This window comes from Lampris incognitus, chromosome 14, assembly GCF_029633865.1.
Source record: "Lampris incognitus isolate fLamInc1 chromosome 14, fLamInc1.hap2, whole genome shotgun sequence".
In the NCBI taxonomy this organism is placed as follows: domain Eukaryota; kingdom Metazoa; phylum Chordata; class Actinopteri; order Lampriformes; family Lampridae; genus Lampris; species Lampris incognitus.
In genome coordinates, this window is record NC_079224.1 from 19,712,642 (window position 1) to 19,738,266 (window position 25,625).

Here is a 25,625-nt window from a genome sequence, read left to right on the forward strand (position 1 = left end):
TGAGGGGAAAACTGGGAATTTACCCAGAGAAATAAAAGCACGATAGCATCTTAGATTCTCTGAATAATTTATAAGTCATTGTTTGCGGGATGCTGCGAGTGTGTGTGTGTGTGTGTTTGAGAGAGACCGAGGTCCCTCGGAAACAGCAGGGCTGCGCTAGATTTGTGGCGCTGAAGTTTGGGGGGCTGGTAGAAAACTATTCGATTTCAACTGGGTCGCGCGGCCTGGCGCCAAAAAAAGCTTAGCTCCACAGCGCCGCCCCGTGGACGAACACATGTAAGGTTACTTAATATATTTATTATCGTTTTGTATTTCAAATGCACAGAGCATGGCCGCATTTACACCGGCATCGGGGTCACAGTGGCATCGAAACTTTGGCACAAAGAGCAGCTTGCACAAGCAGAACAGCCAACTACATTTCCTTACAACAAGAACAAGTGCACCAACAACTCGTGCGAACGCATTATAAAGAAAGCAAACCCGAGTGAATCTCTGAACTCTTGTACACAGTGAAGCGAAGGGTTTACCAAGGTGACGTGATCAAAATTTTCAGTGCCTTAAACTTCTGAACACTTTCAAATGAACCCATCTCCAGGGTGTTCAAAACGTTGTGCTGCTAGTCTGAACACTGTTCTGCCTCTCAGTGGTCCGTACCGACCGAGTGGGAAGTGGCCAGGCAGAGCATTTGGTCATTATGTAACATCTATCTATAGTGTTTGCCGTTAAAACTTAATTCTGGGAAGCAAATGGCATAAGATCCACGCCAAATACTGCCACCCTGCTTGGCCAGAGTCAGGTTTCCTCCTGCACATCCTTGCACACCAGTGCACCCTTGCACAAGCGACCACTGTCTTACCGCATAAGGGTGTGTGTGTGTGTGTGTGTGTGTGTGTGTGTGTGTGTGTGCGTGCATGTTTTTTCTGCAGAGACATGTCTGCATCTGCACGTTTTTGTTTATGCTGTTCATTATTCGAGTACATTATGATGTACATTAGGCTCTAACTCAAGATAATATTAAGGAGATCCTTACAAATATCTTCACCTTTCTCTTTATCATTCTCTCGCTCTCTCTCTCTCTCTCACACACACACACACACCTCAAATATTACCCATGTATAAAAAAAAATAGCTGGATTACTGGACCAAGCTTGTGTTCGACTGCACATATCTCTTAACACTACTGTGCATAGATTGTCAGGTCATCTTCGACACTCAATGATTTTTCTTGTAATCCAGACATGGTGACAGACCGTATCACAAACTAAGGCACCTCGTTTGGAGTTCCACTGCAACTGCCCACAAGGAAAGCAGTGAATGTCTTCCCACATTACACTTTTGCAACCCTCAAAAGAGCAGGCACTCAGTGGAAAAGTGCTCGTGGATTTAGACAAGAGAGACACAATTCCAATCAGTTAAACTGATCCAAAGATGAGCCAATGCAAATGACCGCTTCTGTATCTTGGATGTCCCCTCCTATTTACCAGCCAATCAATAATGTATCTGAAGTTCAAATAAACAGCTAAACCTCCAGATAACATCTGGATGGACTGAAACAGCAGGCTGTGTGTGTGTGTGTGTGTGTGTGTATGTGTGTGTGTAATTCCAACTTCTGTATAACAGCCACATTCTGTATGAGAAATGCAGCCCATAAAGGAATCAGGCCCATGCTCTTGATTTTGCTAAACATGGGACTGACTACATGGTGCATAGACCCCCACCCCCCTCCCCAATCTAGTGGGTACATCATGGGTCCATTCCTTATTTGGTCCTTTCTGCCCTTCTTGGAGGGCAATCTCATTTTCTTCATTTTTTTTCCCCCCACAGTTTTCTTCCCACATCCTTCAAACATCAATCTTCTTCAGCTGCTCATAGGTGAGGAAGAACTGGGCAGGTAGTAAAGGACCAGAAAAGAGAAGTGGAAAAAAAATCAATTTACCGGGACAGGAATGTGATGCACATTTGGAGGAATCCTGGTTCGTTCTGAAGTTCAGCTCAGAGTCCCTGTTCTATTTGCTGTTACTATACCTAACAAATCAGGAATCTCATCATTTAAGCATTTCAGATATTTCTGGAGTATTTCAAGTGCCTTCCAACAGCTCCTCCCCCACCCTGGACCCCCTTGTGTCTTGCTAGCCGGGGGGGGGGTTAAGTATCAAGCAGTAGCCGTTGGTGTTTAAGTTAAGTTACATAAGAGCTAGCCGCCCAGCGTCCTCAAATTACGTGTAGCCGAGAATACACTAAAACCTGTCACCATAAGCAAACACTTCAGCTTTCGCCTCATTAGACGTCACTTACATGAATATGTCTCACGTGTAAATACACTATAGCGCTACTTGAGATGTGAAGGATACAATGATGTTCCATGGTCCCAGGCGAAGCCAGTTTGGAAAGAAACCCTTGTAGAGGGCCATGAAGCCCTCTGAGCGCCATGTCTAGACAGAGAGAAGACGCACAGTGAAATAAACACCCATTCCTCCAGTAATCACTTAAAAGCCCTCCCTGGGTGGTATACAGGTTGTACCTGGGACCGTGACAGCCGGTGACTTTAGAGGTTAAACCAAACACTAAAAATATTAGCAATTAACTTTTTTTTTTACACCTCACACAGGTAATGTGTGTGTGAGACTGAGACTGAGACACACACACACACACACACACACACACACACACACACACACACACACTCTTCCTAAAGATTCTTAATTATCAAAACTAAAATTCAAATTGATTATTGGGACAATTTTTAGGTTAGATTAAGTTTCCTTTATTGATCCCTTTGGGGGAATTCAGTTACTGCAAATTAACCCATCCCAGCTGTGATCTGTGTAGCTAGGAGCAGTGGGGCTGCCGCCTTTATGCAGCGCTCGGCGACCAACTCCAGTTCTTTTCCTATTGACTCGGTCAGGGGCACAAACGGGAGTATGAACCCTAACATGCATGTCTTTTTGATGGTGGGGGAAACCGGAGCGCCCCGAGAAAACCCACCGCAGACACGGGGAGAACATACAAACTGCACACAGAGGACAACCTGGGATGACCCCCCCTCCCGCAAGGTTGGACAACCCCGGGGTTTGAACCCAGGACCTTCTTGCTGTGAGGTGACAGCGCTAACCACTGGGCCACCGTGCCGCCCAGTTTCTAGGATACCTTACTTGTCTGCAAAATTGCTTTGAATAAGGAAAATATTTTTCCTTTAGTGATGCCATACCATTTATCAAACTTTGCTGTTCACCCCTGACAATAGAAATGCATTCTAGATTTTCAGCTGAAAAAAAGTTTGACAGACTGAACATATTGCCTGTCAAATAGATCACTTGTTCATTCACAAGGTCAGTAAGTGACTAGATGAAAATATACAGAGGTTAGAGATGATCATATGCCCGCTCTTGGTTATACCATCACTGTCTGAAGAGTTCCTCTGAAACATTTGTTTTCCAGGGAGGGGTAGACACTGACCTGAAGCAGGCAGTCCACTGTTCCCTGGTACAGAGCTCCTCCTCTCTGGTTCATCATGCGGGTCCGCACCACATCCACTGGATTGGAAGCCAGAGCCCCTGCCAGGCCACACACGAAACTGGACCTGGGAGACCACAAGGCAAGAGGTCAAGGGAAAAGCTCGTGGCTGTGTGTTACCGTCTATTTCTGTTGCGGGTCTGAACTAAACAACAGCGTGGTTTCTGCAGCCAGCAAATACTTGATCCTTAAAGATTCACTTCCCAGATTTATTTTTGCACATCGTCAGAAATATACAAGAATTTGATATCAAAACAATCATGAAACACTCTTGAGGATGAGAACAGGAGAGTAAAACACTAAAAAGGTTGTTTTTTTAAGCAATAAATGGTTATATTTATCAGAATCTGCTAATTGCAGTAATGAGGTCTGAATTAGCCAAATGCAGTAATGAGGTATGAATTAGCTAATCACAGTAATAAGGTATGAATTAGCTAATCGCAGTAATGAGGTATGAATTAGCTAATCACAGTAATGAGGTATAAAATTGGCTAATTATTTGACCAACAGTTGCAATACACATGGGTATTTAAATGGACCCGTCAGGTTGAGGGTGTTCTGTCAAGACCCATCAAATGAAAGAGCCTATCAAAAACGGATCAGATACGGATCGACTAGTGGATTCCTACTGTTCCTGTAGATGCACTGCTTGCGCGCTTTCACTTTGCACATGAGCAGATCCGTTTCCTCTGCAGAAAACCATATGTTTCTCCAACTTGCCAAATCCACCATTTAAATAGTAAAGCACCAAGGTGCAGGACACTTGGCTTTTAAAGGGGATGGGAGATGACACTGATTGGTTTGATTCATGTTACGCCCGAAACCCACCTACAATTAATTAAGAGACTAAGTACAACCCCTTCATGCCTTGCGCCTTACTTTGCACCCAGATTGTGCCTTTTTCTGCTTCTGGTGTGGTAAGATGGTGTCACGAATTCACATTCGCAGCAGCCTCACCCAGTACCGTCCATGCAGGGGTCTTTGTCTGCATCCACGTCTGAGTTTGTGTCTTCGTCTGATGGCTGGGAGAGCTGGTGCTGGATCGGCTGGGGGAGCTTGGTCTGCCGTGTCCTGTGGGCCTGGGGACCACGGGCCTGCTCGGAGCTGTGCCCAAAGAGGAAACACTGAGGACAGTCTGAAAGGACGCGGAAGCGGGGCAGACTGAGCCAACTGCTAGCCCATGCAGACCGGCAGTTCCAATAACACTGAGGGCGGTCTGGCAGCGGCCTCACCTGGCGTTGACTGTGGTGTTTTTGGAGTCGGCGCGTGGAGTGCGGGGAGGTGTGTCGAGGGTGCCTGGCTGGGAGAGCTGGTGTTGGATTGGCTGGGACAGCTTAATCTGCTGCATCCGGTGTCCATGCAGTGTCTTTGTACACATCCATGTCTGGGTTTGTGTCTTTGTATGATGGCTGGGAGAGCTGGCGCTGGATTGGCTGGGGGAGCTTGGTCTGCTGTATCCTGTGGGCCCAGGGACCACGGGCCTGCCCGGAGCTGTGCCCAAAGAGGAAACACTGAGGGCAGTCTGACAGGACGTGGAAGTGGGGCAGACTGAGCTAACTGCTAGCCCATGCAGACTGGCAGTTCCGATAACATTGAGGGCAGTCTGGCGGCGGCCTCGCCTGGCGTTGACTGTGGTGTTTTTGGAGTCGTTGTGTGGAGTGCGGGGAAGTGTGTCGAGGGTGTCTGGCTGGAAGAGCTGGCGTTGGATTGGCTGGGACAGCTTGGTCTGCTGCGTCCGGTGGGTCCAGGGACCATGGCCCTGCCCGGAGAGGAAACACCGAAGGCGGTCTGACAAGACACGGAAATGGGGCAGGCTAAGCTAACTGCTAGCCCATGCAGACTGATAGTTCCAACAGTCACCCTGGCTTGGCATTCACTCTCTTGGACAGTGACTTTTTCTTTTTTCTTTCTTGGATATGTTGGATATATGCATTTTGGTAGTTTTTGTGGGTTTTTTTGTAGTTTGGATATATGTGTTCTTTTAGGTTTTGGATATGTGTTTTTGTCTTTGTGTTGAACTGGTGTAGGCTGGGGGAAATGATATTTCGTACAAATAAATTTTTCTGAATCCTGATTATGGGCCGTTGAGCTAGCAAAAGTGGATTTGGACATGCACCTGCGCCATGTGCTTCAAAAGACCATGCACTGGAGATCATTTAAATAGGGCCCAAAACGTTCCATTTCCAAAACTACACATATGAAAAATAAATCCAACCACTAGTTTATCTGGATAACTTATATACAGAGGACAAAGTGTTAGCATTTTGTCAACCAAAGGATTTCAGTTATCTATCATGGACATTCAAGCACCAATACTTGTTTTAAAGTTGGTTACTCAAACATCTGGACAGAGTAGGTTTTACTTTTTCTGAAATGATGAGAGAAAGTGAAATCAATTTCAGATATCATTTCGGTGCCAAAGTCTTCCTAGAAAAGGCTTATATAGTACGAGTATGCAATACAAGCATATGCTTGTACATGTATCCAAGTGTGTCTGTAAAGTTTACTTCATGGCTCTTGTCTAAAGGTCTGTTTCTATAAATACAGTCAAGTAGGGGCTTGTTGGCGGAATGATGTTCGGTGTCACTGAAACCTACTCAAATGTCAAGTAATTAAAATGTATATTTAAACACCTAGTGTGCCAAGTTTGCACAAACATAAGGTACATGGCTGCCGGTCCTGAATTAGCATTAACATTGCTATGTGCTCTGATGGCATTTTGTGGTGCAGAATGATGGTTTCATATCTAGCAGGAGTCAAAACGAAAGTAACTTTCAGTCAAAATGTGTCAACGAAACCCTATTCGGTTTATTATCTGCATCAACTGATTTTAAAAACAACCTATTGTGATTTTAACTCATTTTTTATCCATCTGACCAGGGAAGAAAACATAAATGATCTCTTTGGCTTTCTTTGCTCCACCTCACAAGTGACTTCCTATCTTTAATGATAAAACAAGAGACACCGTGCACTCTGTACCCCAAACAAGCCTTTTGTCAATGCCACTCACAGGAAGTGTGTGTAGACTGTGTCCCCCATGTAACCAGACAGGATCAGATGTTTCTTGGTGATGTCATAGACTGGCAGCTCAACTCCAACCACGATGGCCGCTCTCTGAGCTGTAAGAGAGACACCCTGACAGAGAAAGAGAGCGAGAGAGAGAGAAAGAGAGAGAAAGAGTGTTTTCAACCAGTGTCCTACATAGACAGATCTAAATTGATGGGTACAAAATGAAGTACTTATAATTCAGGCAAGGTTTTTTGTGTGCCCAAGTGTGCATACCTTCCATAGCCCTCTCGTACCCTCTTCCTGGTAGATGTTGATGAAATTGCCCATCATGCTGCCCTGGATCACATTTCCCTGAGCCTGCATGCGGATCTGAGAGACACGGACATCAAGAGTTGCTCATGTACTTGATAGGGGTCCAGAAAGAACAGATGCCCCCCCCCCCTGCGCACGCACGCACACACACACACACAGCCTGAAGAGATTGCTAAACTGCTTAATGCTGACTGAGGCAAATAAAAAGCTATTTGATAAGGCCTCCTTCAGCATGCAGACAAAAGGCTCATACTGGGGATTTATGGCAAGAACAATGCCCTGAAGCATTGATCTCATTCTCTTTCCACTGTCTCCAAAAATCTCAGAAATGTTTATTGACTTGGTAACAAGTACACTGCAACCAAAACACAATGTTCAAATCTGCAGCCATATCCATTACCCTTTAACAAAGAGCCCCCCCACACACACACACATAAACTCTACAGATCATACTTGAGGATTCATATCATTTACAGAACACTATGTAAGTCCTACAGAGCTTAGTCTATAAATAAGCCACAAGTGGGGGTCATACTGGCATCACGTTGCCCTTCACTCCATTAGGCTCTCAACCAAAACCACACCCGCAGGTCTTTCAATGGTTACGTTAATAGAAAAGGAAGCAAGTTACCCTATTTCTGAAAACAACATTGGGGAAGATTTGCCCCAAGGATATTTGACTTACTTCAGATTTATTAGAAAACAAAGGCGGTCTAAAAGGGGATGGTTCAGTTTTAAACTGCCGCTGCCCATATTTGCAGCAGTTCCAGAAGATCAAACAAAACCAGTTCCCTGGAGTTGGGGATTGTTGATGGTACCCATGTGCAGTTTGAGAAACATCGGGACATTACAGGAGAATTGTGTGCGAGTGTTTGTTTGCATACATTTTCTGTGTTAACTACCTTCAGCACATCAGTGGGGTTGGCGATGGAGGATGAAACGACTCCGGACAGAACGCCACAAGCCACATTAGTCATTAAAGTCTCATCTGAAAGAAGAATCACAGGAATACTGTAACCGTCAACGGACTGCTTTTCTAGCCACCAGGAGATACAGCATTGAAATGCACCACTATGCATTAAATAGACACACAGTTAAAATGACCCATCATTGGCCCGATGCAGTCAGACAGTGTGTGTGTGTGTGTGTGTCTCACCCTCAGGTCTGTCAACTATTAATCTTTTGAGGGTCTGGTAGGTCCCAATCTTTATGGTCCCATAGGATGCTTGACGCAACATGGCAGGGGCAATACTGTGAAAAAAAAGAGAAAAAAGGGAACAATTGTAGAAATGAACACTTTGTTTTAGTCTAAATGACATCGTCAGACACTCACACACACACACACACACACACACACACACACACACACACACACACACACACACACACACACACAGACAGACTCACCCTGAGTATAGAGCTCTGATGCCCTCCTCTCTGCATACCCTGACGATAGCATGCAGCATGCCTCTATAGCGGATCTCTCGGTATTTGCTGTCGCCCACTTGACCTTGAACCTGAAGCCGCGTCTTGGCCAAGTCGATTGGAAATGTTCCTGTTTCATAAGAAACAGGAAGAAGAAGAAGAAAAATAGTTGTTTTTAGCGAACGTAGCGGTGATTACTACAACTCAGCCAGGCCCTTGAGGCTCCTGAAAGCCTACAGCCGACAGAAAACGACACCCACCGCACTCCGCCGTGACAGAGGCCAGTCCGCCGAAGACAAAGGGTTTCCAGCTTCCGTTGGACATTTCGGCCGCCTTCTAACCTCGCTCTGCTGAACTCCTCCCGGTGAATTAGGCGTAAACGGACCCGTTTCGTTTCACGCAGTCGCTTTTAAGCGTTGAGCCGTGTTTCGTTTCTCTGCCGGCGTTTGTCAAGACCGGTGTTATAGTTGACTCCGCCCCTTTGCCGGGAAGCGCCGCGTCGGATTCGCCTTCTCTCTTCCTTGCGGAGCCAGTTGCCAGGCGACCGGGCCGCTCGATTGAATGGTACGCGGCGGCGCGTAGGGGCGGCGCGGCGGAGGGTTTACACACGCAGTTTAATGAGACTTTAGTTTACCCACCTTTACAAGGGCCGATATATATCTTCATTACATCAATTCATGCAATACATGCAGCGGTATCAAACCGATGGAGGTTGTGGAGAATAACATAATTTAATGGGAAAATACATAAACGAATGCGTTTCTGAAAATGTTGTCCACGTCGGTGGTTGGTTGCGAAAATGAGGAGGACTGACTGAGGATCGTAGTTTATATCCACCTATTCATCACTACACTGATCTCAAGTGAATTTTGTGGAGCAAGTCCACTCCACAAGGACCCTAAATGCTGATACTGAATGTAATGCGGGAGCTGTTGAACCTGACGCAACAGGTGAACCTAACGTACCCGGAAAGGTGGAACACCCACACAGTACCCCTCAGGACAAGGGTTGGGTACATGACTGAATTAAACCTTGTGGGCTTTTCTTTTCCTCGCCCAAATAGTTTTACCCACTGCTACAAAAGGAAAACTACAAAAGGTAGATTGAGGCTCAGACAGAAAAAAAAGAGAAAGAGAAAAAAGAAAGAAAGAAAGAAACAAAAACACTAAGAGCAAATATGGCTTTGTTCTTCTAACAGTTGTTTGAACCGTAATTCAAGCCAATTTTTTCTTTTATCTTCCCCAAGTAATCATCACCTTTGCAATCGACCATCTGCAAAATATACAAGTAAGATGACAAATGATTACACTCTCTTGATAAAGCAGCTTTTTTTCGTGCTGAGAAAATCAAAGCCTTTGTACATTAAAAATATTGTTTTCAAAAACAAAACACATGTGTTATCAGTTTCTATAGAGCCCTGCATGCCACAGACACACGTCAACAAACACGTCTCGCGATACCTGTATCCAGTCCACCCATGCACCTAAGCGTGAAGGGGACTCGTATTTCCCCATCCCTCTGCTTCAGCCCTGTCCACGAGAGACAAATGAGTATAGGAAATGTATGGCGGTGGTGGTAGTTTGGGTCGGCAGTGTAGCCTACTACTGGCTGTGAATACAACATTCCTCTAAGCCACAGAAAGGTGCATCTCATCATCATGCATGGGCTGTAATGCCACTCTTGACACATGTCCGGACATGCACACACTGTCAGCCCACACAGAAATACCAGTTTCACAAAAAAGCGAGTTAGAACAGACTGGCTGACTACAACTGTAGTTGTGCAATAGTCAATCAATCGTTATTTTCCTATACCCATTTAATTCAGTTTGGGGTTGCAGGGAACTGGCAGCCCGTACCGGAAGACAGAGCACCGGTCCATCTCAAGACACGTAAGGACATATTGTTAGCCACATGAACAATCTGGAGCCTCAGCTGCTTGAGATGCATGACTTTAGACAGTGACAGCACCCGCAGCATCAACATCGGAGAATGGCTACAGATGAGCTGCGATGGAGGCGAGGAGAGCTGCGATGGATAGGGAACGGTGGAAGAGACTTGTTGAGGCATCAGCTGTGCTCCTGCGATCTCCATAGGTCACGGAACTGATGACGACGAGCACCCGCCAGGGAAACCCCGGGGAACACAAAAAGCAATGCCAACGAGGCACCAGTATTATTTGAAGTTGCACTACCAATCTATTGACACTAGAGGGCAGAATTAGACCAGACTATATTTTAATCAGTCCGAGTCGACCGCAGACAAGACTCATAGCCAATAATGTAATTGCCTTGAGCTTTTTGTCTTGCAACACAGATAAACAGCTTGGCAATAAGGCTCACACAGAAAACGAGTCTTACATGTTGCAAGTATTCAAATTTTTTTTTTTGTGCAGAACAACAAAAAGGCAACAAGGTACTGAACACGCCACGTGTATCAAGCAGAACACGTGCCACATGTAAGAATTATTTTCTGTGCGATCCTCATTTCATTATCTAACTTGTACCAGCTGCACACCGCAAAGCAACTCCTCTTTTTATACATTGCTGTGAATTTTGCTTTGGGATTCCCTTTTCTGTCCTCACACCTTTTGGATAAAATAGACCAGCTTCTACTCTCAATTCCACCCACCCCTCTTTCATCGCGGACACTAGCACCAGCGCTGGGTGGTAATAATCACAAGAAATCGTCTCACAGCTGATGTTTTGTAAATGCACATACATATCTGCCTTTCCATTTAAGAGGAAAATCAGCTTGGCTGCACATCGCTGACTGCACAGGTCACACAGGTCACAACAGGGGTGGTGCTTTGACTTTTACTTCCGTGTCCTTTTCTTTTCAGGGCCTTCAGCAGCGGTTGTGGGACTCCATGCTGTTTTGAGAGCACCTCGGTAAAAACCCTGGGCACGTACTTGGTGCCTTTTGGGGACATTTCATCAGAGGCATTTTGTTTTCTTAATTTTATATTTTCCCCTCGCAATAAATAAACACAGGGGAAATGACCAGTACACAGTACAGGTAGCGACCACAGCAAAGGACTTGTTTGAAGAATATGTGTTCTGTTGGACTAGCTCGTTTGACTGTCCGTGATCATGGCTGCAGCTTGTCTTGAATGGATGTTTCCGGAGATGCAATGCATCGCTGTCTGCAAATGGCCTCCATTTGATCTTATCCATTTCCCATCACATTTGTCCTTCTGGAATCAGCTCCTGGGGAGCAATGGGTGTACACACGTGACTGCAAGACATTCATCTCCGGCATATTTATTATGATCATATGGTAGTTGTATTGTTTGATTAATGGGTTGGCTATGGGTCACTAACCTCAGTATTGCCATCAGTACATTATTAACGACCGAGGAGAACGAGGAAGTGTGAATGTGAACGTGCGCGCGCGTGCGGGCGTGTGATTGCATGTACGCACACAAGCTACACATGACGTGCGGGACGGAAATAAACAAACGGAAATTTTGCAGTTTTATCTGAAAACCAATAAACGGAGAGGAGCGTAATGTATCTAAAAAAAACAAACATATTTAATATGGCGATTTGTCAAAAGAGCAAGGGCAAGGACCAGGGATGGAAGAGGAGTGGATATATCTGTATTTAGAGGTCTCTGCCTGTACTAAATACAGGCTTGTGAATACCGCCAATTTATTTTTGGAAGGAGGGAAATTGACCTGCATGATATGATCATTTGATTGAGCTGCAGATCAGATTTGGAGATCTAGCAACACAGAGCTGACTGTAGTCATGGAAGGTGCTGTGGACAAGACTACAAATTCTTTTCAGAATCATGTTTATTGGGCATGTAGGTCTGCACGTACATGGGATTTGACTCCGGTTTCGTGGCTGTCTCGGTGTACTTAACATGGAATAACAACACTACAGCACAACCATCTTCAGATTACTGATTTATACCGGCGAAACAAGAGGTGATAAAGTGCAATGGTGCGGAGAATATATCAGAGATGCTGAGATAGAGGCTCTCTAAAGCACAGCTGTACCTGGCCAGACAAACACGTAGACTGAAGGCACCCAGTAAACAGCATTACTGCACACACAAAAAATCACGATTTTATGCCAGTATGGCTCTATGTGCACACGCGCGCGCACGCGCGCACACGCACGCACGAGTGCAATACGAACACACTTTTTCGCAGCACTCTCTGTTCTGTCCTCTGGCATGCTGTGTGACGTTATTGTTTCATCTACATAGGAGCGCTTGTTTTGTCCTCTCTATGAGTGACTGCGGGGACATTGTACTAATGTCACTGAGCATCACTTTACTGCTATTAACCACTGAAGTCTGTGTGTGTGCGTGCGTGCGTGTGTGTGTATGTGTGCGTGTGTACTCTAGTAAAATGAGATTGTGAGCTAAGGTGCTTCGTGGACATGGTACAACACAGCAAGATGTGAGAAGCAGAATTGCTCTCAATATACAAAAACTCAAATTACGCTGTCAAGCAGGCGCGCGCGCGCACACACACACACACACACACACACACACACACACACACACACACACACACACACACACACACTTGTATGAGGTCTTGGAAAACCGAAGTCTTTCAGCTTTTCAAGAAAGATCGGGATGGTATCCTCCGAGTATGGGAGAGAGAGAGAGAGAGAGAGGGAGAGAGAGAGAGAGAGAGAGAGAGAGAGAGAGAGAGAGAGAGAGAGACGAGGGGAGGGTGAAGGCATGAGCTGTCTTTTGAAGGGCTTAAACACACGTCCTTGACTAGTTTCTCTGTCTGCGTGTCACGTCTCTTTTCCCCCACAGATAACTTCCCTGCAGCCCGTTTAGTATACGGATTAATCAAAGCTATTTGAAAACCCTAACCGTGCCCATCCACTGGTGATATGCTCTGAGCAGAAAAGGCGACTAACCCAGCCTACGGTATATGGTGGAGGGACCTTCGGCGCTCCTCAGCAGTGTGCCAGTCCTGTTGGTCACAGCTTCGGCTTGTGGTACCGACGTACATTTAAGAGAGGCGAGCGAGCTGAAAAACAGCTGTCAGTTTTACCATCTTTACTATTCTATGAGGATTATCATGGCAAGGAGGGCTCGCTAATGTGAAGCTCTGGTTCACATAAGCAGTCTGAGACAATGCAAACACACACACACACACACACACACACACACACACACACACACACACACACACACACACACACACACACACACACACACACACACACACACACACACACACACACACACACACACACACACACACACATATTAGTATTGTTTTGGTTCCTCTTTCAGCACTGAGGTATTTTTATTCCATCCTCAGGGCAGCACTGAACTTAATGGGAAGCGAAGGCTTGTCCACTGTGGTTAGTGTGTGTGTGTGTGTGTGTGTGTGTGTGTGTGTGTGTGTGTGTGTGTGTGTGTGTGTGTGTGTGTGTGTGTGTGTGTGTGTGTGTGTGTGTGTGTGTTGGGTGTCCTACTTGTTTACGTGCCCCCTCTCTCTGCTCCTCTTCACACCCAGCAGCTCTGATGACGTGGAGACATCACGATGAAGATGATCGTGACACGCGCCAATCTGATTGGCCGGCATTACACAGCGACTCTGCCTGCTCATCGGATCTGGTTCAGGTCTCTATTTAAGTGTCGGGCCTCGATTACACAAAGCAAGCAGCCACGTCATACTGACGTGATAAGTAATTTCATTTTTTGCCCAGACCTGTATGATATACGGAAATAAGTTTTACATACGTCAGGAATAAATGAAATATCGTTTCCCACAGCCCACAGCAGTGCACCACAAGACAAAAAGACATATCCAAAAACTGCAATAACTACAAGAACACACATATCCGAACTAACACATATATCCAAACTAAAACATATAGCCAAACTAACACAAATATCCATACTGAAAAAAAAATCACCGTCCAAGAGAACGGACGCCAGGATAACTGTCGGAACTGCCGGTCTGCATGGGCTAGCAGTTAGCTTAGCCTGCCCCACTTCCCCATCCTGTCAGGCCGCCCTTGGTGTTACCTCCTCGGGTGCAGCTCCAGGTAGGGCCGTGGTCCCTGGGCCCACAGGACGCAGCAGATCAAGCTCTCCCAGCCAATCCAGCACCAGCTCTCCCAGGCATAAAATGCGAAGACAAAACGTAGACGTGGACAAAGACACTGCATGGACAGTACTGGATGAGGCCACCACTCACATGAATTCATGCCGCCATCTTCCCACAGGTGCTGGGTAAGGCTGCTGCAAACGTGAATTCGCGCTGCCATCTTTTATCATGTCATCATTCATCAAATATATATAGTATATTTATTTATTTATTTATTTGTTTGTTTTTTGTGGGGGAGGGGGCAAGATAGAAGATATAGAGCCAACATCCCTTCACAAGACATCATTACAAATCATGACATGCACTTGATGTATTTATTGCTTTTTATGCTTTGAGAGTGTGTCTTGAAATAAATGTGGGAATATAATGTGTACTTTAAGGTGTATGGATCTAATATATGCGTTTTGTGTGTGTGTGTGTGTGTGTGTGTGTGTGTGTGTGTGTGTGTGTGTGTGTGTGTGTGTGTGTGTGTGTGGATTTGGATTTGTGTCTGTGTGTGTGTGGGTGGGTGCGGGAACCGGGATGGGGGTGGGGGGTGGAGCTGGTGGAGAGTGCTTTGTTTGGAGGCCTCTCATTCCTGCTCCTCTCAGCAGATTCCTGGATGTCCAGCCGAGGTTTCCGTTGCTTCTCTGGATGGCTGTGAGGAGCACACGGCCCTTCTGCCCTGTCAGCAAGACTCCCTTATCAAGGTCCTCTGCTGCTCACAGCCTTGGCCATAACCGAAGGCCTGAAAAATAACTTAAGGTGCGAGATTGCTTATTAATATAAAATGCTGTGAAGATGGCGGCGTTTGGGAAACCATTGACAGCCAAACGGTTCAAACTTGGCCGAGACCTAAACTTCGCCAAGGACATTGAAGTTGACTCTGTCCTTCGGTTGAAGAAGAAGAGCCTATCAGCGATTTGATAACGTGTAAGGTGACAGCCCCTGTAGTAAGTAGGGCGGCTGTAGCCCATGGGTTAGAAAAGAGAGGCCTGTGGTTGGAGGGCTGCGAGTCTGAATAAGTCGGAGTAAATGTGTAATTTTCTCAACAGCTACCACCAAGGCACCTTTACTGTGAGGTATTTTACTCACGGGGTCTGCCCAGTGGGTGTTAGTGTAAGACTGGTTGTGTAGTCCAGCGTTTCCCAACCCAGTCCTCGAGGAACCCCTATCCTGCAGATTTTTCATTGTAACCCTGCATAGGTAGCCCTGCTTGTACTTACTGAACCAATCATCTCACAGCACTTAATTATGCAAGGTGTGCAACATCTGATATAATTCATTGCTGATTGGTTGAATAACAACAAACAGGTACCTATTCAGGGTTGCAAAGGAAAAAAAATCTGCAGGATAGGGGGTCCTTGAGGACTGGGTTGGGTAGTCTGTGTGTGTAACTGAATGTGAAACTTCCAACCTGGAAAAATCGCAGGATGCATTCCCTCCCTCGGACGAAGACAAGTCTTAAAAAAATGACCAGTAGAGGTCTATGAAGGAGACCACCAGTTCAAGGAGGCTTGAGGGACAGCTGAACAAATGCGTAATATGGGTTCAGAGACACATTAATAATCATCTCTAACACCCCCCCTTGCTTCATTAAGGTCTGTATTTAGAGCCATTACACCAACATATGCACCCTCCCCGTCCCACACTTTTCTGCTCCTGTCTTTATAATAGCCTGGGTTACTGCTGCTTTAATAGACTCATCCATCTCCGCTGTTTATCCACTGGTTCCCCTTCTCAAACACACTTCCTCCACATCTCCATCTCTCCTCACACACACACACACACACACACACACACACACACACACACACACACACACACACACACACACACACACATGCGGGCAATTACACAAACAAATACAGTCTGTTTTCCACTGAGTCAGTCTGAATGGGGATGAATGGACTCATCAGGCCATTGCATTTTTACTTTAAGGTCAGTTGTTGAGTTACATTATCTGGGGGGGGGGTGAAGTGGTAGTGTTACCCCTTCAATTTGAGCGCTACATTAAGCATGCAGATTTATGCAAATGCCCACTGTAGAGCCAGGATTTGATTGGGCAGGGCATCGCACCCCCTTTCCCTGCCCCGTGTGCAGCAGACTGCAGGGTTAAATCCAGATTTGCATAAACTGAAAGGAAGGAAAAGGGGGGTGAACGGAAGTGGTGGCTCATCTTACTTTATTTATTTATTCGTCAGCTGACGTGTGATCTGCTGTCGTCACGCACACGCAGTGTACCTAGACACGGCTCGAACAAAAGGGCTACATGACGTGTGAGTCATCGTTGCATCCTCGCCATCACTTTTGAAGGGCAAATTAAGCGGAACCCCAAACCTTGGGGTACATTTTGCGAGATAAGTGCACGAGATGAGTTTTGGGGTCATGAGATAACGCCCACTTGTGGGATGGAGCAATGTGACGGTTACACGCTGTTTATTGATTAGCTGCTATTTCCCTAAACCAGCCTGTGAGGGAGAGACACATCCTGAATCAGGTGGGATCTCTCTCTCTCTCTCTCTCTCTCTCTCTCTCTCTCTCTCTCTCTCTCTCTCTCTCTCTCTCTCTCTCTCTCTCTCTCTCTCTCTCTCATGCAGAGCTACAAACCCAGAGGTGTGTTTGGGGGGTAAGCGTGGCCGGCCTGCTGTCACTTATGAAATGGCCGACTCCTATTGCAAACAGTGACGCGGACAACGTATCACCCCAATCCCTCAGCTTTCAACTCTCACCCACCCAAACAGCAACACCTCTCCTCTCCTCTCCTCCCCCACTCATCCGTCCCTCAACCCACACCTCCTGTCTCTCATGTTTTCCTTCTTACTTGATTCTCTGAGGGCAGGAAAATTCCTCTTATCAGCCCCAACCAGACGCAGCCAGAACAGTGTGTGTGTGTGTGTGTGTGTGTGTGTGTGTGTGTGTGTGTGTGTGTGTGTGTGTGTGTGTGTGTGTGTGTGTGTGTGTGTGTGTGTGTGTGTGTGTGTGTGAGAGAGAGAGAGAGAAGGAGGATAATCCCTTGCCCGCTAGCTTTTATTAGCTCAGCGCTGGCCCATTTTTAGGGTTACTGATGACTCGGGGTTTATAATGAAAATACCAGCGTTTCACTTTGCATTTTAAAGAACACGTGGCTTAAATGGCACGGGAGTAATTACAACGTCAAATCTTTTAGGGTGACATTTCAGGCTACTTTTGCTAAAGGTCAATAGTAAAATGTAAACTATTTGTTAAACAATTTGGGTTTCGATCACACGGAAACACACGGCCTTTCGCGTGGGTGCGTTTTTGGCTCGCTGTGTGGGTGCGCATGCGCGCCTGTGTGCGTGTGCACGCTGTTGTAAGTGTGCGGGGCAGTCATGACTCACAGAGCTTGTCTCGGAGTGTTAGCGTCATTTCAGCCCGTCCTGCTTACAAGGCTCTCCTCATCCCCATTCTGCCGTCCTCCTTGCTGCTGTTGTTGACGTGTTTGTATGTTTTGTGTGTGCGCATGCGTGCGTGTGTGCATGTGTGCGTGGCTCTCTTCCATTAGCTCTGTTTGTTTGTATGGTACTTCCCATGGTACTTCCCCTCAGTAATATCCAAAAATTCAATTTATTATATATATAAAAAGACTACTTCCTCTTTAGAAATAACATTAAACGTGCTGAAAGTCTATTTCCGGAACCTGCCTCTTGCTAGAGCGACAGGGTTTTGCATAACCATACTGCTGACTGCAAAAGGAAGACTCATTTCATCCATTGCGTGAGAGAGTTCAGCATAATGCGTTTCCTGTTCTCTGTCCTGACTGGTTTGAGATCGGCACGACTTATTTGGAGGTTTCTGACGTCAGGGTAATTCAAGTGGTCCGAACGGAAAGACACTTCATCAGCTACTTCTCTACCACACACTGGCGAGACAGCTACCCATATTCCCGTTTGTGATATGTAAAGAAAGTCAGTGATTAACATGCAAATAAACGGAAAGGGCTCAAGGTCATTAAAATCATGCATAGAAAGCTGACAAGCCAACACAGACAATCGACGTGAAGGACAGAACCAAGAACAAGGCAAGCCCCCAAGGAACACGAGAGAAAACCACTATATGGGGCAATTTTGCTTGCAGCATACGATGACTATGAAGGCACATGTGTATAGCCAAAGCACTGTAAAGTCCGTTGCACTATGTGTCTTTGGTCGAACTGCACAAAGCTCAGTTTCCCATGGCAGGGTTCTGGTTTATATAGTTAGCGTTAGAATCTGCAGGTTCAAAAACCCAGCCACTGAGGATGCGCAAGCCAGTGCATTCTTAGTGCTGGCTTGCATCAGAGGGTTGCATCAGGAAGGGCATCCGGTGTAAAATCTTTGCCAAATCAAATATGCAGATCATAAATCAAATTTCCATACTGGATCAGTCGAGGCCCGGGTTACCAACGACCGCCACCGGTACTGTTGGCCAGCAGGGTGCTGGTGGAAACTATGCTATTGTTGGGCAAAAGAGAGGGAGAAGGCATGTGCAGAGGCAGCGGGAGAGGAGGAAGGGTAGTAGTGTGGAGGTGAGAGCCAGAACTTTGAATGTTGGCACTATGACTGGTAAAGGGAGAGAGCACGCTGATATGATGGTGAGAAGAACGGTAGGTATACTGTGTGTGCAGGAGACCAGGTGGAAGGGGAGTAAGGCCAGGAGCATCGGCGGTGGGTTCAAACTCTTCTACCGCGGTGCGAATGGGAGGAGAAATGGGGTAGGAGTAATTCTGAAGGAAGAGTATGTCAAGAGTTTATTGGAGGTGAAGAGAGTGTCAGACAGAGTGATGAGTATGAAGCTGGAAATTAAAGGTGTATTGATGAATGTTATCAGCACATATGCCCCGCAAGTTGGGTGTGAGATGGAAGAGAAAAGAATTCTGGAGTGAGTTGGATGACATGGTGGAGAGGGTACCCAAGTGGGAGAGAGTGGTGATTGGAGCGGACTCAATAGGCATGTTGGTGAAGGGAACAGAGGTGACGAGGAGGTGATGGGCAGGTATGGTGTCAAGGAGAGAAGTGTGGAAGGATAGTTGGTGGTGGATTTTGTGAAAAAGATGGAAATAGCTGTGGTGAATACATATTTCAAGAAGAGGGAGGAACACAGGGTGACATATAAGAGTGGAGAAAGGTTTACACAGGCGGACTATATCTTATGTAGGAGGCGAGATCTGAAAGGGATTGGAGACTGCAAGGTGGTGACAGGGGAGAACGTAGCTAGGCAGCATCGGATATTGGTCTGTGGGATGACTGGAGATCAAGAAGAGGAAGTGACTGAAGGCAGAGCCGAAGATCAAATGGTGGAAGTTGAAGAGGGAAGACTGTTGTGTGGAGTTCAGGGAAGAGTTAAGACAGGCACTGGGTGGTAGTGAAGAGTTGCTGGCTGGGCAACTACTGCAGAAATAGTGAGGGGGACGTACTTGGTGTGTCATCTAGACAGAGGAAGAAAGTCAAGGAGACTTGGTGGTGGAATGAGGAAGTACAGCAAAGTATAAAGAGAAAGGTTGGCAAAGAAGAAGTGGGATAGTCAGAGAGATGAAGAAAGTAGACATGAGTACAAGGAGATGCAGTGTAAAGCGAAGAGAGAGTTGATGAAGGTAAAGGAAAAGACGTATGGTGAGTTGTATGAGAGGTTAGACACTAAGGAAGGAAGGAGAAAAGGACTTGTACCGATTGGCTAGACAGAGGGACCGAGCTGGGAACGCTATGCAGCAGGTTAGGGCGATCAAGGATAGAGATGGAAATGTGCTGACAAGCGAGGAGAGTGTGTTGAGAAGGTGGAAGGGGTATTTTGAGGGGCTGATGAATGAAGAAAATGAGAGAGAGAGAGAGAAGGCTGGATGATGTAGGGATAGTGAATCAGGAAGTGCGGTGGATTAGCAAGGAGGAAGTGAGGGCAGCTATGAAGAGGATGAAGAGTGGAAAGGCAGTTGGTCCTGATGACATACCTGTGGAGGCATGGAGATGTTTAGGAGAGATGGCAGTGGAGTTTTTAACTAGATTGTTTAACACAATCTTGGAAAGTGAGAGGATGCCTGAGGAGTGGAGAAGAAGCATACTGGTACTGATTTTCAAGAATAAGGGCGATGTACAGAACTGTAACAACTACAGAGGCATAAAGTTGATCAGCCACAGCATGAAGATTTGGGAAAGAGTAATAGAAGCTAGGTTAAGAGGAGAGGTGATGATCAGCGAGCAGCAGTATGGTTTCATGCCAGGAAAGAGCACCACAGATGCGATGTTTGCTTTGAGAATGTTGATTGAGAAGTATAGAGAAGGCCAGAAGGAGTTACATTGTGTCTTTGTAGATTTAGAGAACGCATACGACAGGGTGCCGAGAGAGGAGGTGTGGTATTGTATGAGGAGGTCGGGAGTTGCAGAGAAGTATGTAGGAGTGGTGCAGGATATGTATGAGGTCAGTGTGACAGTGGTGAGGTGTGCAGTTAGAATGACAGGATGGGTTCAAGGTGGAGGTGGGATTACATCAAGGATCGGCTCTTAGCCCTTTCTTGTTTGCAATGGTGATGGACAGGTTGACGGACAAGATCAGGCAGGAGTCTCGATGGACTATGATGTTGACGGATGACATTGTGATCTGTAGCGAGAGTAGGGTGCAGGTTGAGGAGAGCCTGGAGAGGTGGAGGTATGCACTGGAGAGAAGAGGAATGAAAGTCAGTAGGAGCAAGACGGAATACCTATGTGTGAATGAGAGGGAGGACAGTGGAATGGTCAGGATGCAAGGAGTGGAGGTGACGAAGGCGCATGAGTTTAAATACTTGGAGTCAACTGTCCAAAGTAACGGGGAGTGCAGAAGAGAGGTGAAGAAGAGAGTGCAGGCAGGGTGGAGTCGTTGGAGAAGAGTGCCAGGAGTGATTTGTGACAGAAGGGTACCAGCGAGAGTTAAAGAGAAGGTTTTCAAGATGGTTGTGAGACCAGCTATGTTATATGGTTTGGAGACAGTGGCACTGACGAAAAGACAGGAGGCGGAGCTGGAGGTGGCAGAGTTGAAGATGCTAAGATTTTAGTTGGCAGTGATGAAGGACAGAATCAGGAAAGAGTATATTAGAGGGACCGCTCAGGTTGGTCGGTTTGGAGCTGAAGCAAGGGAGGCAAGCTTGAGACAGGTGCTGAGGAGAGATGCTGAGTATATTGGGAGAAGGATGCTGAATATGGATTTGCCAGGGAAGAGGAGAAGAGGAAGGCCAAAGAGGAGGTTTATAGATGTGGTGAGGGAGGACATGCAGGTGGCTGGCATGACAGAGGAAGATGCAGAGGACAGGAAGAGATGGAAACGGATGATCCGCTGTGGTGACCCCTAGCGGAAGCAGCCGAAAGTAGTAATAATAGTAGCAGCATCTGCAGGTTCAAACATGTGCTACTGCACCTTAGCAGTCCTACCTGATGCTGCTGTTGCTTTTACAGCACTAACTAGCTTTCACTGATCCCAGTGCCGTTGGACTGTTTCTTTGCATTGCCGATGAGACGCAACTTTCAATCATCATTTGATGCAGACCACACCCACACAGTCCCCACAGACAGGTTGGAGACTGTTGGGCAGAGTTTTTTGGGGTGTATCTAATCACTGTAGACGATGCTTTTTTGGTGTGGAAACATTAACGCCTCATAAGTTGCATCTTATTGCGTTGACATTTTTCATATTTGCACCAAGTTGTCCGTGGCTTTAATGTTCGCTGGTTCTGTGAATGGTTTTGTAGAGCTGTTACCTATTTAGCCACAATCCGTCTGTGGCATCACGGCAACGTAGCTCTCTGTGTTTCCAGCCCTGAACCATTGTCAGCAACCTAAATCCTAAACCCGCTGGCTTCTGATTCAGAGGGGTAAGCTTCTGATTCCCTCCTCTGTACCAGAGCCATTACTGCACCGCTGGTGTGTGCATGGATGTGTGTCTGCCCATGTGCAGAGCTGTGGCCGAATTGGGAAAAAGAAAGAAGAAAAAAACTCTACCCACTGTAGTTGCCATAGTAACCAGTCATCTCGCTGCATCTGGCAAATTATAGGGTTGTGTTGAAGGGTGAATCGGTGTGTGTATGTGAGTGTGTAAAGTGTGCATCTGTGTGTTTTGGTGTGTGTTGGTGTGCGAGGGGGGGTTGAACCTGTCCTGCATACAAAACCCGACTTTCAGGTGAATAGGAAACAGGAACGACGGTGATCAGTTATTACTTTTGAGTCAATCAATAGCAATCTGATTCTTCTGAAACATCAGTGTGCACGCACGCACACATACACACGCACACAATCAACAAATAAACAGTATCAAGACAGAATGAAAGAGAGAGACAGACAGACAGACAGACAGACAGGGTTGACAGTGACCTCCCAGTGACCTTTACCATTTCTATTAACATTGACGAGAGGCGTGCTATGTGAGGCGCAAAGCGCTGAACACAACACAGTTGAGTAGCCGTACTTCGAAAGCATCTTGGTCATTATTACTTTCACCCCCCCCCCTCTCTCTCTCGTTTTCTCTCCCTCTCACTCGCTAGCTCGATCTACCGATATTAGTGTATAAATCAAATTAAAGGAGGTCGAGAGGAAATGAGGGTTCCCTTCCAATCACCTTATAATAAGCAGCAGCGGGTCATGGTGCAGTAATGGTACATTAAACACATCAAACACAAAATACACAAACGCACACACACGCACTCACACGTGTACACTCTCTCTCTCTCTGTCTCTCTCTATCTCTCTCTGTCTGTCTGTCTGTCTGTCTGTCTGTCTCTCTCTCTCTCTCTCTCTCTCTCTCTCACATGCAAATATACATCTCTTTATTCTATACTGTATTATAGGCACAAAGTACTTCAGTTTAGCCCTAGTTCTTTATATTTTGTATATTCTCTATAGGTTGTTTTTTTTGCTTTATATTCTTGCTATTGCGTGTATTTATTGATATTGTGTGCTTTTGAATTATGCAAGCTGTAATGATGCTTTAATTTCCCTCGGGATCAATAAAGAATCTCTCTCTCTCTCTCTCTCTCTCTCTCTCTCTCTCTCTCTCTCTCTCTCTCTCTCTCTCCTCTCTCTCTCTCTCTCTCTCTCTATCCATCCATCCGTCCATCTAGCTTTCTGTTTATATGTACATCTGCCTAGAGGATCTACTACTACTACTGCTCCCGTTAGGGGTCGCCACATCGGATCATCCGTTTCCATTTCTTCTTGTCTTCTGCAACTTCCTCTGTCACACCAGCCACTGCATGTCTTCCCTCACCACATCCGTAAACCTCCCTCTTTAGCCTTCTTCTTTTCCTCTTCCCTGGCAGCTCCTTCTTCAGCATCCTTCTCCCAATATACCCAGCAGCTCTCCTCCACACATGTCCAAACCATCTCATTCTTGCCTCTCTTGCTTTGTCTCCAAAAACCCTGAGCGGTCCCTCCAGTAGACTCGTTCCTAACCCTGTCCTTCTTCGTCACTCCCAATGAAAATCTTAGCATCTTCAACTCTGCCACCTCCAGCTCCTCCTCTTGTCCATATCTATCTACCTAGAGGATACACTTACTTCTATTTCAAAATACAAAACTTAGACTACACTTAGTGTTCACAAAACCAGCCCCCCCTCCAAAAAAAAGAGAGCAATGGATGCTGGGACAGCACTGCAAGCAGAAGCAAATGAAGCAAGCGAGATCATTGCTTGCCTGTTGTCGCCACAGAGCAGGACCATCCCACGCAGCATCACCAATAAAGTGCCACAGGGCCTTCAAAGTAGTAAACATGGCCTCTTCCCCCACACACTGACTGCGAGCGATGCTCTATAAATCACAGGCATAAACAGTGGCCGCTTGGGCTTTAACCATCCTCCCCATTAGGGAGCTATGTATGGCTGTCAGCACAGTGTTTACAGGGAACATTAAGCTATTTATACAGACGGATCGGTGGGACTGCATGAATACGTGTATCTGTATATGTGTTTGTTTGTTTGTATGGTTGTGCACCTTTTCCCCTACTCTTTCCTGCCCCCTCATCGCTCTTGTGTATCTCCCTCTCTCACCTCCTTCATCCCCCCCGCCCAGATAAACTACCACTATGCCTCTACGCTGGTGTATTGAGAACCCCCCCGCCCCCACCCACCCACCCAAACAGAACCTCGCCAGAAACTGACATCTTTATATTTGCTGTACTTTCAGTCGACTGAGGGCAGCAGGGGGGAAATTGAGGGGAGGTGTCCCGAGCGGGGAGGAAGAGTGATGGAACGGAGATAAGGAGAGAAGGGAGTAGAGGAAAACTTGGTGGACAAAGAAAACACAGAAAGGGAGAAGAAGAGGAAGAAGAGAGGGAGATCAGAGAGCAGAGGGTGAATGATAGATGGATGTGTATGTGTCTCAGTGTGAAAAAGACAGGGAGAGAGAGGGGGGGGTGAGGGGACCATTAAAGCCTTGTACTATAAATCTCTGACAAGTGCATGTGTGTGTGCAGATAACGGAGGGATGTCTTCCTCTATTCTCACTCCGTCAGAATGATGTATGCTCCCCCTTTCTTCTCTCGCTGAAATATTACAGGGGGGTCTGCGTTTATACGCGCGCGCGCGCGCGCGCGCGTGTGTGTGTGTGTGTGAGAGAGAGAGAGAGAGAGAGAGAGAGAGAGAGTGTGTTTGTGCGTGTGCGTGCGTGTGCGTGCGTGTGTGATCTCCGCAAGCATGTGGCCGATGTGTTTAGTAATTCCTCACCTCTTATCAACACTCACAAGAGGTATTGTGCTGGATGACTTATGGCCACCTCAGAAGAGAGGCGAAATGACCCAGACACACACACACACTCACACTCACACTCACACACACACACACACACACACACACACACACACACACACACACACACACACACACACACAGTAGAACGGACCCATGGACGGATTAATGCACGGGCCGACGGGGCCCGGGCCCCAGGGCCCCGCCCTTCTGGGGGCCCCCAAGATTAGCGAAATTACGCCCAGTGATTACCCCTTCTATAAATAATCATTACAAGAGGTAATGTCGATTACCAGGGTTTATATAAGACATGATTTCCTAGAATTCTCAATCATGGTGGCAAAATATTGTAACGTGCATGGATAAGTAGACACGCTGGCCGCCGGCTGGTGAGTCTGACCCTTTAGTCGAGCAGTTAGCGATGTCTCCTGCGGTGCGAGCGAAACAGTTCGCTTCCCGGCCGCGGCAGTTGCTGTGGTTGCGTTGTCCCCCGAATTCGCTATAACATTTTTTTCCAATTGTATGCCAAAAATATTCCTGTATTATTTCAAATATGGATTCATTAGCACCAATGTACAATTTAATGTTATAGGCT

General features: G+C 46.5%; 2 protein-coding genes across 2 annotated transcripts in view; one reads left to right on the forward strand and one right to left on the reverse strand.

Moving 5' to 3' along the window:
- Positions 1 to 229: 229 nt before the first annotated feature.
- On the reverse strand, positions 230 to 8,723 carry LOC130123997 (kidney mitochondrial carrier protein 1). Its single transcript, XM_056293352.1, has 9 exons — positions 8,520 to 8,723; positions 8,242 to 8,389; positions 7,991 to 8,085; positions 7,737 to 7,822; positions 6,796 to 6,891; positions 6,524 to 6,648; positions 3,457 to 3,580; positions 2,352 to 2,432; positions 230 to 1,883 (listed from the first exon to the last, which is right to left on the reverse strand). Exons 1-9 carry the CDS (start codon positions 8,581 to 8,583, stop codon positions 1,842 to 1,844), a joined length of 861 nt encoding a protein of 286 aa, XP_056149327.1. The 5' UTR covers positions 8,584 to 8,723; the 3' UTR covers positions 230 to 1,841.
- A 10,169-nt stretch (positions 8,724 to 18,892) lies between these two features.
- LOC130124359 (glutamate decarboxylase 1-like) overlaps positions 18,893 to 25,625 on the forward strand; it is a 21,383-nt gene continuing 14,650 nt past the window's right edge. Inside the window, 2 exon segments of the mRNA XM_056293817.1 lie at positions 18,893 to 18,940; positions 21,659 to 21,702. Of these exon segments, the coding sequence (XP_056149792.1) occupies positions 18,893 to 18,940; positions 21,659 to 21,702 (92 nt within the window).

Coding starts and splice junctions, on each gene's coding strand:
- LOC130123997 (XM_056293352.1), bottom strand. CDS start 8,583: ATGTCCAACGGAAGCTGGAAACCCTTTGTCTTCGGCGGACTGGCCTCT. Junction 7,823..7,990: donor AATAGTTGACAGACCTGAGG/GTGAGACACACA, acceptor TTCTTCTTTCAG/ATGAGACTTTAATGACTAAT. Junction 6,892..7,736: donor ACCCCACTGATGTGCTGAAG/GTAGTTAACACA, acceptor CGTGTCTCTCAG/ATCCGCATGCAGGCTCAGGG.